Raw genomic sequence first — 16,392 nt, 5'->3', positions numbered from 1 at the left:
GGTGAAAAGATGTTATCCCTACGCCATTATGAAATTTCACACATATAACGGTCATGATAATCCAACTGTTTAACTCGGTCAACTTTATGCCACTTTTATAATACGGGCTTAACATTAGTGTGAGCACACACACAGAAATACACTAAATTCTAGAAAGACATTACAAAAAAACTCTAATATATGAAACCAATTACTGAAATAAATAAGAATACTGGAGAGAAACAGTGTATTAGAATATTACAGCAATAATAATAATAATAATAATAATAATAATAATAATAGCAAATGTACTACATTCTGTTCTCTACAGTGAGTTTGAGCAAAAGTGGCTAAGTTCTAATAAAAAGAACTCTACTAAATATTACTGTTTAATTAGAAAACATTGTCACACTTGGTTCATAAAGAATCGGAGTATATGACAGCGGAGTAATTTGGTATCATGAAGTTAATATAGCGGAGGATAAATTATATTGATTAATGACTATTTGTTTATGTGGATTTATTATTTTTTTTAACAGCCCATTAGTTGACTGCGTATTGTATCTGCGTTAAGTCTAGTTTTTCAGAAAAGTTGGCAGTTTGTTTTCCAACATGGCGCCCAAACAAATAAAGACACCAGGTGTAATGCTGTTTAAGGAGTGGGGACCTTGTGAGTGTTTTGCAGACAGGTTCCATGCAAAACAGGCTAGGGTAGTTGGGGGGGTGGGGCTCATCAGCATTTTTGACACGGCTCTTGTTCTCAAGCGGTTCAGGGATTTCGATCTGAGGCTCTTCTGTGAATGAGACACGTCTGAATTTTGAATTGCAGCTCGACAGCTATGGGAGTGGTTTTTTTTTTTTTTTTATGTACATAGCAACATTGGGGAATAAAAAAATCAATCAAAAATGTCCTTGGGTGTTAAACCATAAGAACAAATTGAATGTATAGCAATCTAAGATGAATAAAATGTCAGAACAATAATACCAGTGATAATAAGCAATGGTGGGTAATGTAATCAGGAATCCCCGATAAATGACTAACTGAAGGGAAACAGGGATCAAAGAGGACGAAGTCCACGAGGGAAACAGAAACAAGCTGTTTTTACTTTGACAGCTCTGCCTCTGTAAGCAAATTTACAAGAATTTTCCAACAACTGGGGGGGAGAGAGTAAAAGACAAAGAGAGAAAAAAAAAGACACGTCTAGAGAGAAAATCCCTCAGGAGACTTGAGCTGCTTCTCGTGTTTCTCTTCTGCATTGTAAATTTCCCTAGTCCTTCCCTCCTGACTTCGGCCTCTGGTGGTAATTGTGTAGTTCACGAAGAGGAAATGAGCCTGGTTCCCGCGTGCTTTCAAACATCCACCATCGAGCAAACGTGAATCTGCGTTTTCTCAATTCGTGCCACTTGAAAGCAGACTTGTGTGCATTTAGAAGGGTGGTGAAGTGATTAAGGTGGCATTTGACTTAAGCATAAAGACATGAGGAACCTGCAGGGATGGCAGGGGAACAAAACACACACGCGCACACACACACACACACACACAGAGTGATATTTTGGTTATTGGGTTGATCTTGCATCAGCATCCGTTAGCCAAATTCGTTCGCTGTCTCTTCATTTTGTTTGTCTGTACATAGTGTGTATCCTAGAGGAGTTCCAGTCATGATTTTTCTGGTGTGAACGACATAATTGGGTCTGAATTGACAGATATGCTGCACAACACAAACGAAACTAGAGGTGAAAGATGGCTACAGGTACAACAAAGTGGATCAAATAAACTGTCATTTTTATGCACTTTCCCATGAATTGCAGATTCCAAATTTTTATATATATATATATATATATACACACACACAAAGTTTCCTATTTTCCTCATATTTCTTTCGGAGTGAGGGATGGATGGATGGATGGATGGATGGGTGTATGTATGTATGGGTGTATGTATGGGTGTATGAATGGATGGATGGATGGTTGTATTGTATGTATGGGTGTATGAATGGATGGATGGATGGTTGTATTGTATGTATGGGTGTATGTATGTATGTATGTATGTATGTATGTATGTATGTATGTATGTATGTGTGTGTGTATGGATGGGTGTATGTATGTATGGGTGTATGTATGGGTGGATGTATGGGTGTATGTGTGTATGTATGTATGTATGTATGTATGTATGGTTGTATGTATGTATGTATGTATGTATGTGTGTGTGTATGTATGTATGTATGGGTGGATGTATGGATGGATGGTTGTATTGTATGGATGGGTGTTTGTATGTATGTATGTATGTATGGGTGTATGTATGTATGGTTGTATGTGTGTATGTATGTATGTATGTATGTATGTATGTATGGGTGGATGTATGGGTGTATGTATGGATGGATGGTTGTATTGTATGGATGGGTGTTTGTATGTATGGGTGTATGTATGTATGTATGGGTGGATGTATGGATGTATGTATGGATGGATGGTTGTATTGTATGGATAGGTGTTTGTATGTATGGGTGTATGTATGTATGGATGGCTGGTTGTATTGTATGTATGGGTGGATGTATGTATGGATGTATGGATGGATGTATGGGTGTATGTATGGATGGATGGTTGTATTGTATGGATGGGTGTATGTATGTATGTATGTATGGGTGGATGTATGGGTGTATGTATGGATGGATGGTTGTATTGTATGGATGGGTGTATGTATGGATGTATGGGTGGATGTATGTATGTATGTATGTATGTATGTATGTATGGGTGGATGTATGGGTGTATGTATGGATGGATGGTTGTATTGTATGTATGGGTGTATGTATGTATGGATGGATGGTTGTATTGTATGGATGGGTGTATGTAAGGGTGTATGTATTTTTTTGTTTGTTTTAGAGCTGCAGGACTCAAATTTTTGACAAACACCACAGGAACGCAGAACTCTTACATAGTTGACTTGCTCCGACACTAAACAATAAACACACAACGTGACGTCGGACCGAAGTTAACCCGCCCAAAAGAAGAAAAACGCTCCTCGTTCGACTGCCGCAGTGGTGCTAAAAGGACAGTTCCCTTTCAGCACCCCTAGTGTTGTGGACGGTGTCAGAGCGTGGCGGTCCAAATCACACACTGTTGGTGATCGCTGATCGGTGCCGGCGGCTCTCTACCATCCAGGAGGCAGCGGCAGAGTATAAAAGAGCCCTCTGGGAGCGTCAGGGTGAGCGATCTCCTTATGTTAAAACGGCTTATGTTAAATCCGTGCACTTGACTCACGGACATTTAAGTCATTTGACTCGCAAGGACTTAACGTGTCTGCCTCACAGACATTAGCCTCATTTGACTCACACAAGCAGGAAAAATGCTAGTGAATTGTCCGTCCTCATTTTTACACTGCCCGATTTAAAAAAGAGCCCTGTGTCAAAATCTAAATATTATGAACTGATGTCATTTAAGGAAACCCAGCATCAAACCAGGATTTTTCCTCTTAACATTTAACTCATTTGACTCACAACCACTGAAGTCACTAATGGCTCACAAGCATTTAAGTCACTCGCAGACATTAGTCTAGTTTGACTCAGACATTTGACTCATTTGAATCACAGACATTTGACTCATTTGCACACACGAGCAGTAAAAACGCTAGTGTTTTGTCCGTCCTCGTTTGTACACAGCGTGAACTAAAGCAGATCCCCGCACAAAAATGGACACTTATGATCCAACGCCATTTACCGAGGTCCTGTGGGAAAACCGGCATCGGCACCAAGTTCAAGCTTTGAGGGCCCTTAGTGTGGCATAGGTAAGGTTTCTGGATTCTCTGTAACTTTAAACGTTGGTTGTTCCCCTCCACCAAGTCCCCATTAAATTCATGAGGAGAAAAAGAAAGGCAGTTCCAGAACATTAAATGTAAACTCTAAACGGATAAAAAGCACGATTCCAGTGGACCCTCTGGAAGGGGCAGTGTAGGGGTGGCGGCGTTTCTAATTTGCATATGAAGAGAATCTGGATTTCTCCTTGTATTAGGGTAAAAAAAATATGGCGGAGCCAAACAGACTACAAGCAAAAGACGGTAACAGAACTAGGACTTGGAATCAGTCTAGACAGATAATGAATCAGATAATGAATGAGACAGATAATGAATCTACCTGATTAGCTGCAAACAGTGAACAAACAGGATGTGTGCGCACACAGTCCATAGGGGAGGAGACAAAAGAATGACCCTGGTCAGTTCTGTTTTCTGACCACTCTACTTCTGAGTGTCCAGGGAAAGAGAAAAAAAGTGTGTGTGTGTGTGTGTGTGTGTCTGATGAGTGCCAGATCTTCCAAGTTTCTCCCTCATGAATGCAATCCGAGCCACCACTGATTCATTTTTGTAGCAAAACCGCCATGTTTATCAGATGTGACGAGCGCTTTTCTGATTGCTGCAGACAGAGATGCTCGGTTGTTGAGTTTTCTCGTGCGGAAAACTACTCGAATCCGCACGAAATTGTTCCGCGCGGTCTTTCGCGGCGATGTCCGTCGGTAAACGAGACCTTATAGCGGTCCTCGTTTTCGACACGCACGAATCCGAGACTGAACGCGCGTCGTGATGGCGCTACGCGGCGCGTCTCGTCCCGGATCTGCGGGAAATCTGCGGTGACGTTAAAAAACCGCAAGCTGCGCCGGATATCGCGGCGCTTCCTTGATTTCGCGTTCATTTCTGTGATCGCAAAATCGATAAATCCTGGAAGGACTGTATAGTCCGGTATAAACAGCCGGATGTCAATCTGACAGATCGACCTCTTCCCAAAACGTCATATTTAACCCTCGCAGAATTCCCTTTATCCATGAGAAGAGTCTCATCTCTCGCAGTAGGCAGTTGTTAACGATGCACACAGTTTACTCTGCATGTCAGATAATTGAAAATATGAGCGCGCGTTCCTGTTTACAGTAAATACGCCATTATGACAGAAACCGATGATCGTAGACCCCCGAGCGATGATGATTGATTTCCTCGCCGCGTCACCGTAAACACGCAGAATGGCCTGTGTTTTTAATCACAGCAGCAGGGACAGCAATAAACAGCGGTAAGCAGCCTTCAGTACGCCGGCTGCTAATGAACACTAATTCACTCGCTCAGAAGACGATGTCTCGTGGAGAAACGCCGCAGCTGCAGACATCGCGCACGGCAGGTGCGTGTTTTCAGACAAATGCACGGCGATGTCAAAGCGCATTTCCGACGGTCGGTTGAAGAAAACGCGTATGGTTTGCACCCATAAGGTGCGGCGTGAATATTATGAAGAGGAGCAATAAAATGATCATCAAAAGGTAAAGCCAAAGCGCGCCGAACACACAGACGGTCACGACCGAAAGTACGGCAAATATCAGTTTCCAGCACGCCATTATCACACATCGTTTCAAGGCTAAATACTTTTTAATAGAGAACAGAATGAGGGAGGAAGAGCAGGGAGGTTTTCAAAAGGACTGGGGGAAAAAAAAAAAACGTATTACGACTGAACAAAAATGAACAAAACTGAAAAGTCGTCGATTACGGCTAAAGTAAACTGTTTTAATTAATCTCTGCAGAACAATCAGACTATCAGAACCAAACAATTATACTTCTGGTGGAGAAGTTTCCACTGACTTTAGGCAAATAATACCTCATATAAGATTGAAACAGTGTAAAGTTTCCTCCCCCAGTCCAAAGACATATTTCATTTCCAAATTGTCCATAGTGTGTGAATGGCTGTGTGACTGTGTGCACGGTTGTATCCTGCAATGGTTGGCCCTGTGCCCTGAATTCCATGGGAGAGGCTCCAGGCTACCCCGTGACACTGTGCATGATTCATGGATAAACGAAACCAAACGAAACTAAACAAGTACACAGTGTTGTAATAGTGATGGATACGCATATGGCCTAAAAGCTCTACGCATCTAAATGATTTAACCTTTGCAGCATGATCATTTTCTAACCGCAACCTAATTCGTTTTAGAGCCCCATGTGACAGAAAGGGATTGGGGCGGTTTTCTCCGGGTGAAGGTGCATCACAGAAGCAGCAAAAGGCCATCAGGATAAGGAAAGCTGCACACGGTCAGTGCGAAAGCATAAAGCTCGAAGGCTGAGAATGAGAGTGCAGGGTGGAGCAGATGGCCAGCGGTCATGTAAAATGAATTTTGCTGCAGAGATCGATACGTAGAGGAGTAAAGTGCTGCACTCACAGATGGCTTCATTCCAGACACCTCTGGGGAAGTTAAAGCACAACGATATGAGCTGCAGGTTCGTCCATATATCACACGGAACAACACGGGGATGGGACACGCCGCCGGGTTCTTCCGAGTCTGGTCACCGTCATGAACCCGTCCTGCTTGGGGACGGAAATGTCACACTGCAGGTGTAGTTTATGAGTAGGTGCCTGATGAAAAGTTGTGACAACGTGACAAATAACAATGCTGAAAGCCAAGTGGAGGCACATTTTCAGAAATTACCCAGCATGACATTCTTAACACCTTGCCCCTCGAATCCAGCCCCCCTCGAATCTTCCCAAATGATGCACTCATGTCTCAGGCACGAGTATGAAAAGTCCTCACCTTTATTTCTATCTTTTACTCCGCGGGGCTTTTAGGTCACTTACTAAACCACGCTCTCAAGACTCCATCGCTTGCACTCTCTCGCTCTGTAAAGCCTCGAAGCCAATTTAAGTCACACTCCCACTCATGATCTCTCACTCCGTACGGCTCTGAAGTCACTCTGACGCCGTCTCTGCTCCTGAGCTCCATTAGTTGTGTCAGATCTCAGGGGGATGAAAGGAATGATAGGAAGTGGAAAGTCCAGAAATGGGACTGAGATCCAGTACACAGGTCACGGTGGCTAGACATGGTCACTTCACATGGCCAACGGGGTCAAATCGATCTGATATGACTTGATCTTGAGTACTCGAGAGTACCCCCCCCCACCCCCACCCCACCCCACCCCACCCCATAACTTCAAGTCCAGAGTTTGAGCATTCCCACAGCTGCTTATTTTGTACCATCAGGTACTTCCGCAAGCTTTCGAAACGACTCGGTCCTAGCAGCATTACATTACCAAGTCGATCATTTACAGACACCGGCCAATTTTGTTTTACCCACTTAGCCCAGGCGGATTTAAACCAACCTGGGCAGCATGACAAGACGGTGGCACCCGACGGTTTCGTTTTGATGCAAATGAATCCTGGGCCGTTTTACCATTGATATTTACACCTCCGAGTCACGCACTGATACACCAATCCTTTCCTAAAGGGGAAAAACTAAGCTTGTGAAAATCTACCTTTGAAACATAGTGAGCATTAGATAACCGTCTAGAAGTTTCCTCCAGCAGAGGTGGTGAAGCTGATGGCGCACTGGAGGGAAACCGTTAATCAGCAGGAAGCAGCCAGCACCATTTTGACATTCAGGAAAAGGCTTATAAATCAGCTTTCGAGTATTCCAGCGAGCTGCGTTGCTTTCTGCACACTTAAGTCTCACAAGCTTGACCTCTTGCTTCCTTAGAGTCTGGTACTTTTCAGCTATAAGCATGGCCAAGATTTGTCTACTTTCAGAGGAAGTCTGGGAAGCTGCTCGAGATTCTCCTTTCGCCCATCATCAAACACGTGAGATTATATTGTGTACTCCCCAAGTGCTTAAGAGAAACAGTTTAAAAGATGGGACTCGGTTACATTTATTTAGACTTGCTCCAAAGACTATACTGAGTTGCAGTGCACAAAAGTGATGAAAGCTATTGATTCTGAAGTTTGTGGCCAGAAAACTGTGCAAAAGATATCACACACTCCATAGCCAGTGAGCAGAGCAACTGAGACTCAAATTACGAGAATTTTTCTATTGACCAAGCAGAAGGCCTGTTGGAGGTTACTAGGTTTTTATAACAAACATCCTCAAAAAGAAAAAAATAAAAATAAAAATAAAGAAAAAAAAAAAAGAAAAGAGGAGAAGAAGAAGAAAAAAAAAAAACATAACCCCAAAAGCCTCGTGGCTCTTTCCCCTCTCTGTTATCTGGTAAAAAGTTCTTGCAACATCCTGGCAGACCCAGTAACAGCTTCTTCGTCCAAGCATTCAGACTCGGCACCCTGCTAAGCCCCAATAAATAGCCCTGCTCAGCCCCGTTCATCTGTTCGCTCATTATTAAAAGAGTTAATTAAAAACCCATGACTGTGGGGCACATGGGCACCGTTCCTGCGACACTTAGGCGGGACTGCAGCCATCCATCCAAACAGCCACTCGGGGAAAAAAAAAAAAAAAAAAAAGAAAGAAACTGCTAAGCACATTGTCACCACAATGACTATTTATTTATTTATTTATTTATTTTTAACCTCGATGACAGTACCGAAATGAAAACAAATCAGAATTGATCATTGATTATGGAAAACGTATATGATAAAGGATCAAGCTCATGTTCATGCATGCACAAGATTAAAACATTCAAACCGACAGCCGGCAAACCGAAATCGTTCCAGTTATCCACAACTGTAATGATTATGCTTATTTTACTACAGTTGGAGAGATACTGCTAATTTCTTAGCGTTTCCTGATTTCCAGTAATACAACACTCCGTAAAACTGACACAGCGATAAATACAACAAAACAAACCATCACTTCTTCATTGACATTTATAAAGGTTCTTCGCTTCTTATACAGGTTCCTGTCCCCTTTGTGACAGAATTCGACGCAAAGCTTTCATATAAACCCCCACAGGGAGGACCAATGACCAGTACGACACTTTTTTTTCTTTTTTCCTTTTTCCTAGCTCTGTGTATGAAGCAGAATCGCCTTTTTTACACGCCGATCAAAGCAGTATACTGTTTGCTTTGTCCACTTCTACGCTTCAGAGGTGGATTGTATGTAAATAGTTCATTCAAAGCCCTTTGCATGAGAAAAGAGATCGAAGCATTCTGCCCGGGAGATTTGGTTACATAAACGTGATACCGGATCGCACGCTTTCCGACACGTTCGGGACGTCCGAGCGCGTCCGCCGGGCGAGATTAGACGCGAGTCGATTTCTAAAGGTGGTGTGTAATGCTGTACACTAGGATTTGCTTTTACAGTTCTAGGGATTTGCTGCATTTCATTTTTGTTTTGTTTGGTTGGTTTATGCTATTTCATTATAATCCGGCGCTGGTGAGTTTTCGGTTCTGATTGCGCCGCAGTGCAGGCTGTAACGTTAATAAGAATGCCATCACCGTTTCTATAGTAACAGGGGCTCGCGTGGTGGACTCTCAATAGGCCTGAAGCCTAGTTAACCGACTCGTGAAAAATAACGTGTCGTCATGTAGTCAATTATTGATGATATGGTGAAGTTTTCTTTAAGGGGATGTTTATTTGGAAGGAGTCTCCAGTGTCAGCATTATCCTACACGGGGAGCCTGAAGCTGATCCCAGGGGACTCTGGACACAAGGCGGACGACACCCTGGATGGGTACAATCACACACACACATCCGTTCACACACTACGGACAATTTACAGTTGCCAATCAGCCTACAACGCATGCCTGTGGTCTTTGGAGGAAACCCGAGTACCTGGAGAAAACTCCGGAAACACGTAGAGAGCATGAAAGCTCCACACACACAGGGCGTAGAAGGGATTCGGAACCCCCAACCCCAGAGGTACGAGGCACACATGCTAACCACTAAGCCGCCCCGACACGACTACCTCGTCTGAATGTAACTATAAACTACTAAAAATGTCACGCGTCGATCATTAATACGTGCGGTATTGTAATCGTTGCCAAGTTGCCGCGAGACAAGCGGAACAAAACACGTCAAAACTCGCTGCGATCGGAACCCGACCCGATTCAGTAACCGCTTTATGTCAGAGTGCCATGAATATGAATGTAATATCAATCAGGGGATTTAAAAAAAAAAAAAAAGAAGCTTTATTTGTTCCAGTGAGTCTGTTTAACTGGTGCTGAACAATTCCCAGTAAAATCAGTCCTGCTGTTAGCGTTCCAGAGCCAAACTCGAGTGTTTGCAAAAGTCCTCAAGTCACACACAAGCCTTCCACTTTTTTTTTTTTTAATTGAATTGACCAGCACAGAAACAGAGCTCTGTCTGTGCACAGGCTGTGGAACATGCCAAAACTGAGAGGGCGGTGTGCTGAAGTGTGTATACACTTCATATATGTGTGTGTGTGTGTGTGTGTGTGTGAGAGAGAGAGAGAGCGGCTACTTGTTTAGCTTGGCTCGCCGTCTGGGCATGCAGCCGGACCGCCGGTCTCCGAGCCTCGTCTGAGAGGCGTATTGTGCCCTGCCAATTTTAAACGTCACCCACCGATTAACAGACAGCGCCACACAGGCCGCACAGACACGGCGTCCAGTCTTCCACAGCCACGGTGCAGGGGATTGAGAACATTCTTAGCAACTGATCTAGCGATCTGTGCTAAGGTTTTGATCGCGTGCTGTGGACGTGCATCTTCTGAACCTACGTACCTCTTTTCCGGAGAGATAATAGGCGGAGAGAAGTCCTCCGACGAAGCGGATGTTCACTTCAAAGATGGAGATTTCCGCGTTCTGCGGGGAATAAGAACAAACACAGAGAGGTTATTAAGTGGTACTTATATGGAAATACAGCCCCTGAGTCACCAACTGCAGCTGGCAACAAGATATATACGTGTGTGTGTGTGTGTGTGTGTGTGTGTACATATATACACACAGTGTGTGTATGGTTTAAACATGGTGTTACTCAAGTATAAAAAGAAAGAGACTGAGCTCCACTGGGAAAGCCTGTATACACAAACAAGCTCGCGGCACAAAGTTGTATCCAAGCCAAGATCTTTCCTAAGGACCTGTAAAACCATCATCACCGGTTGAAATGGAAAAAAAAAAAAAAACAACAACAAACAAACAAACAAAAAAACAAGAGAAATTCCACACTCTCGGCGAGTCTCGGGAGAACGCGCTATTCAGAAAAAGAAAAATGCCCTGCTGAAGAACATTATTCCTCCCACTACACCTACCATGTTTCTCACTGCCAGCCTTTGAAACGAAGCCTAAATAATGCTCTGGAGCAAGAAACCTAAAGAATATTGATGTGAAAACAACAGATAAAGCAACGTGCCTTCTGAACTTCTTTTAAGAACAACAACGACAAACAAACAAACAAAAAAAAAGCCGCACTTTTCGGGGTTTAAATAATAATCAAGATTGATGGTCGGTATCGCGAGAGCAATTATTTCCAGCAAATATACAGGAAGAGAAAAGAAAACAAAAGGCTGCTTCGTGCTGTACGATCTGTCACACTATGGCAGAAGAAATACATTTTAAATAAAAATTACGTGAATTCGCTCAGGAGTTAAAAACGGCGGACAGAAATTCCGAACCCTCGTCGTCGATAAACGGCACGGACGTGTGCCGCGTCCCAATTCGCCGGCTTATACGATGCACTAAAAGTATGCACTCTTTTTGTAAAGACTTTCCGAGAGTGTAGCAAGAGAGTACGTAAGTATCGGGACACACTAACGGACGAGAACGCCGTTGCCTAGTTACGCACGTCGTCACCGTAGACAACCTCCTCGCCGCATTTCAGCTTTCCTTCATCCGTTATCCCTTACATCTCGTTTAATTTACCGCTCCCTCGATTGATTTTCCCGCGTTTCATTTACTCCTCTCTAAAACGCACGAAGACGCAAACCCTCGCCCACGGAGTCGTGGGTAATATTAGCCGAAGGAGTCCCCACGGATCCGACACTTCGAAATTCTCCCGGAAATAACAAGACCATCCGGGGACGTCTGGGATACCCGTTTCAACGTATTACGATTTGGGACACACGCCGATTCTAATCTCGGATACCATTCGGGGCGGACGGTGGGCGAAATGGGACGCAGCGACGGTCGTGTTTTCAAGCCAAGATGTCTCATCCTTATTAACGGAGGATATCTGTGCAGCTCTGAAAACATATGGAAACTCTTACACGTTTTTTTAGAATAAAAAAAAAAAAAAAAAAAGGTTCTCTCAAAAGGTTCTATCTTCCTGATTACAAGTCACCGTTGTACCGATCTACAAAGAACCTTTAAGGAGAAAAAAACAAAAACAAAAACAAAGCGCACTTAAGGGTGTTTATTAAATCGATTAGGATTCAAAAGAGATGAGATATTTTCTCCCTATTCATTTTTTTTTTTTTGGTCTACCCTTTCACAAAGTACAAGGAGCAGCCATTTTCCAACCTTTTTCGCTATTCAGCAGGCGCACATGATTTTAAAATGATCGTTACTATTTTAAATGAAAAATTCCAAGGTGAGAGGGCTGGGAACGGAGCCTAATCCGGGGAACTCGGGACGGAAGGCGCGGTGAACACCCTGGACAGGGTGCCGGCTCGCCGTACGGACGATGGCACACACATTCCCACACTACGGACAACGAGATGCCCGTCAGCCTGCAACGCATGGACTGGGGAGGAAACTGGAGTACCCGGAATTAAACCCCCGACGCATGGGGAGAACATGCGAGCTTGGGACTCGAACCCCAAACTCTGGAGGTCTGCGACAAATGAGCTAACCAGTAAGCCACCGTGCCTCCCAAACAAACAAACGGAATGAACTATGCAAATCTCCAATTACTGTCATTTACATCGATCGCTGTTTACTTCTTAACCTGATTTTAATAATGCCAGTCTCACAAATGGGTTTTTTTTTTATTTATTTTTTTATATACACACAACTTGTTGTCTACTTCCAAATCTAAAGCCCCATAACAAGCATGAATAAAGACTTGGATTGAAATGAAATTTCATCCAGAGTAGACAAGTGAACAGCACGGTTTATATAAAGCAAATGGTTTTCATTTGTTGGGGTTCTGTTTAGGAAAAAGACTCTCATGGCTCCTCAGGATTACAAGTTCCACTAATGTGCTTTAAATAGATGTATATTTAAAAATGCTAAATTATACTCATAACACTAATCGGTGTTGTGATCCAAAGTCGGTCCATGAAAGGAACCGAGTGATAACCGAGTGAAATGTGAAGCGGGGTTTTCACGCTTCATTGAGAGAATCACAACTGTAACGTCGGTCCAAAGTAAGAAAACCAGGCATATGTTTATGTTTCAAAACATGCTGATGACAACCATGTGTCATTTTTTTTTTTTTTCGTACGATTGAAGGGAATCGAGTTCAGTTGGGGCTATATAGTGTTCTTAAGAATGGACATCGGTCACGAAGCAGCTTTACAGAAATCCGGATGTAGATTTAGATGAAAGTGTGTACCTCGGGTCAAGGCCGAATGCTGTCAAAAATTTCTCATATTTGAACTTTCGGCAGAAAAGTTCCTATTTAAATGCAAGCCTAAGAGTATGACGAGTATCCAAAGGGCAATTTTCTTGGTCTTGAAATGTATTTCTCACTTTTTACTCCCCTCACATACACACGCATTTTCAGTGTAATTCAACAGCACTCACTGGGTCTGAGAGACCTGGGGGAAAATATCCTGTGTGAACAGATGTTTCTGATGTGCAAAATGAATCTTATCTGTTAAAATATTCCTCCTACATACAGAAATGACTACCATTATCAACTAGAACCGGAAGGTATTACTATTAGGGGGCCGAGCACCGACGGTGCGTAGGCACTCTATTGTTATTCTACCTTTTCTTATTCTTATTCTTCGGTTGTCTTAGAGTGCCCATACAGCCGTCTGGTACGAAGTCGTGAAATTTGGCACGCTGATTGGGGAGGGACTAAGGGACGTTCGGACCAAATTTGGGCCAAGTGCTGGCAATGCTCTAGCGCCACCACTGGATCAAAGTTGGAAGTACGTTTATGGTCACTAACGAAATGCCGGTTTCTGCCATTTTCTTTTCACGCATAGCAACGGAACAATTCTAAACTCATTAGCCAGTTCACTGAATGAATAAATAAATAAATAAATAAATAAATAAATTAAAAAATAGAGTGTCGACTTTGGAATAGTAACAGGAACTCCGCTTCGCATCAGGCCACATCGCCACCCTGTCGTCGATTATTTTCCTACAGGTGCACGCCCCCCTAAGCGGTTTGTTCCTTTACTTTTAAAAAAAAAATGGCCAAATTTCTCAAGTGGTCAACATCCAGGGAACCTGAGTGTGATGTATTAGCGTGCACAAGGTCAGCAGGAAAGAAGTGAGAATCCAAATGAGGCTAACGCAGCGTGACGGAGCTCCGTCGGACTCGGCGATGACGTGATTATTTATTTAGCTGTGCAGCTGCGCCACCACGGTGCCTGAATAGCAATGCAAAAACTAATCAAAACTCCCAGTGTAAACACACACACACACACACACACACACACACACACACACACACACACACCTGTCTGGAAAAACGAGGCGGCTAGAAACGTATTCTTAAAGCGAACACACATGAAAGCTGCATTCCCAAGAACATCAACTGCCAGACAAGCTTCATACGAACACCTTATCTACGAGGAGCCCTTTATCCATGAGGCTCGTTCATGAGATGATGTTCCAGCAATGTGAAGGTCTCCAGGTTTTAGTACGTTTCTCATCACAAAGCCTCTGGAAAAAAAAAAAAAACGTTGAATTTCCTATTTATACCCTTTTGTAATCAGGTTCCGTCTGCTGGCGGGGGAACATGCGCCTGTGCTGTAGCTCTGAAAGGTTATCTCTCTCAGGTTGCGTGTCCAGTCGCTCATTACAGCAGTGACACCGGATTTCAGTCCCCTATTCAGCCGTGGCTTTTGTTCCTCGTCTTGCTTTTCAGAAAAACAGCATACCGCCGTGGCCCTGGATGACAGGTTACCCTCATGCTGAAATAAACGCTCTGCCTCGTATCGCTTTGAAAGTCCAGTCTGCGTCAGTCCGGTAAAAATAAATACATGAGAATTAAGCGTCAGGAAGCTTTGAAACCATTCCGGTATTCATCGAGAGAGACAGTAGAAGGTCTAACACAATGCCACTATCTGTATCTGTTTAGCGCTGCAGATATCTGAATCTGTATATTCTGATTGGAACCGGAAGCAGACGTGCAAGTAGAAACGCTGCGGGAGGAAAAAAATCGACGACGTGTTGTTTTCCCAAATCATGCGAGTCCCAAAGCAGTGAAGTACTGCTTATATTCGATAACAATAGCTAACGTTAATCATTCTATCAGATTAACGTTAGCTGTAGGCTTTGAGCCACAGTACCGTTGCTAGTCAAATTGGGGTCCTTTAATCAGAATCTCATTATAATACTAGTAGCATTTTAACAGCTATGAAGAATGACCCCCCCAAAAAAAAAAATAAATAAATAGTTGAGTAAAATGAGTAAAGATTGACTAAACCGTGGCTCGTAAGGAGGTGTGGCCTCGCAATCCTCAAATCGAACTTTTTTTTTTTTTTTACATCGAATTCTATTTAGATTAAATCTTTCATCAGCGTTTTTTTACACAATACTAAATGAACCTGTATCCCATTATATTTCAACAAAAACAAAAATCCTTAATTGCTGATCACATATCAAGATGTTCGTCATACTGCCTCAGAAACATCCCTAATTAATCCTGTAACTCCAGGGTCTATGGTGGCAGATCTCCTGTCACAACCCACCTGATCACCATTCATCATAGCACATCAGCCTATCAGGATCGCTTCCATTTACGACGAGGACAAGCAGGACTAGACCACGAAACACCGTCGCTACAAAGTAGCCACTGGTGCGGATTTGGAAGGAAACGAAACCTATGCATTAGGAAGCTTAGTCATCTTGGTGTGTGTGTGTGTGTGTGAGTGTACATTCTGTTGTATATTCCTCTCATGGCCCTTCATTAGCGCTGCTCTAACACAGCTCTCAGGCACACAGACTCTCAGCGGCACACACACCCAACCGTACAGCAGTACAACTCTGCTGGTGACGGGTACGATTCATCTGCGAAATAAAAAAAAAAAAGTGCTTCAGACATTTTCAGACATCAAAACCCAGTTGTTTAGTATTCTGGAGACTTTGTAAATATTAATGATGGAATCACCAGGGACTTCAGAGACACTTTCATTGTTAGATTTGCTGGAGGGCAGAAGCCAAAAGCCTTTCAATTAAAAAGTTTGTTAATGCTCTTTGCGAAAGCGCACACAGTGCAGTATCTTTGCTGCTTTCTCATAGAAACCCCCCCCCCCAAAAAATATAAATAAATAAATAAATAAACTGAAGAGGTCTTGACAGGAGTCTCACAGCCAACACAAAGTATAAACAACAGCAAGAGGGTTTTTTTTTAAAATAAATAAATAAATAAATAAATTTTTTTAGGTTTTATCATCATGGAGACCGTCTAGGGGGGAAAAACTGATCATGTAGGCTCAGTGCTCGCAGAAGTGAAGTGCTCTTATTCGTGCCTTGCAATTATAAGCATGAAATAAAATCAATTAAGCAGTGATAGACAAGTTTTTACTGTCATTTGGGGCTGTTACCATGGTAGCACTCTTAACTTAACTTGTCACCAGGCACAAGCCTTTTTTTCAGTAGAC

General features: G+C 43.0%; 1 protein-coding gene across 1 annotated transcript in view; it reads right to left on the bottom strand.

Moving 5' to 3' along the window:
• Nucleotides 1-16,392, bottom strand: part of man1a1 (mannosidase, alpha, class 1A, member 1) — a 109,920-nt gene that overhangs the window by 53,829 nt on the left and 39,699 nt on the right. The window contains exon 4 of the mRNA XM_053675929.1: nt 10,394-10,474. Within this exon, the coding sequence (XP_053531904.1) occupies nt 10,394-10,474 (81 nt within the window). The remainder of the gene's footprint in view (nt 1-10,393; nt 10,475-16,392) is intronic.

Source organism: Ictalurus punctatus, chromosome 25 (genome assembly GCF_001660625.3).
Source record: "Ictalurus punctatus breed USDA103 chromosome 25, Coco_2.0, whole genome shotgun sequence".
Lineage (NCBI taxonomy): Eukaryota > Metazoa > Chordata > Actinopteri > Siluriformes > Ictaluridae > Ictalurus > Ictalurus punctatus.
This window is presented reverse-complemented; position numbering and strand designations above follow the sequence as displayed.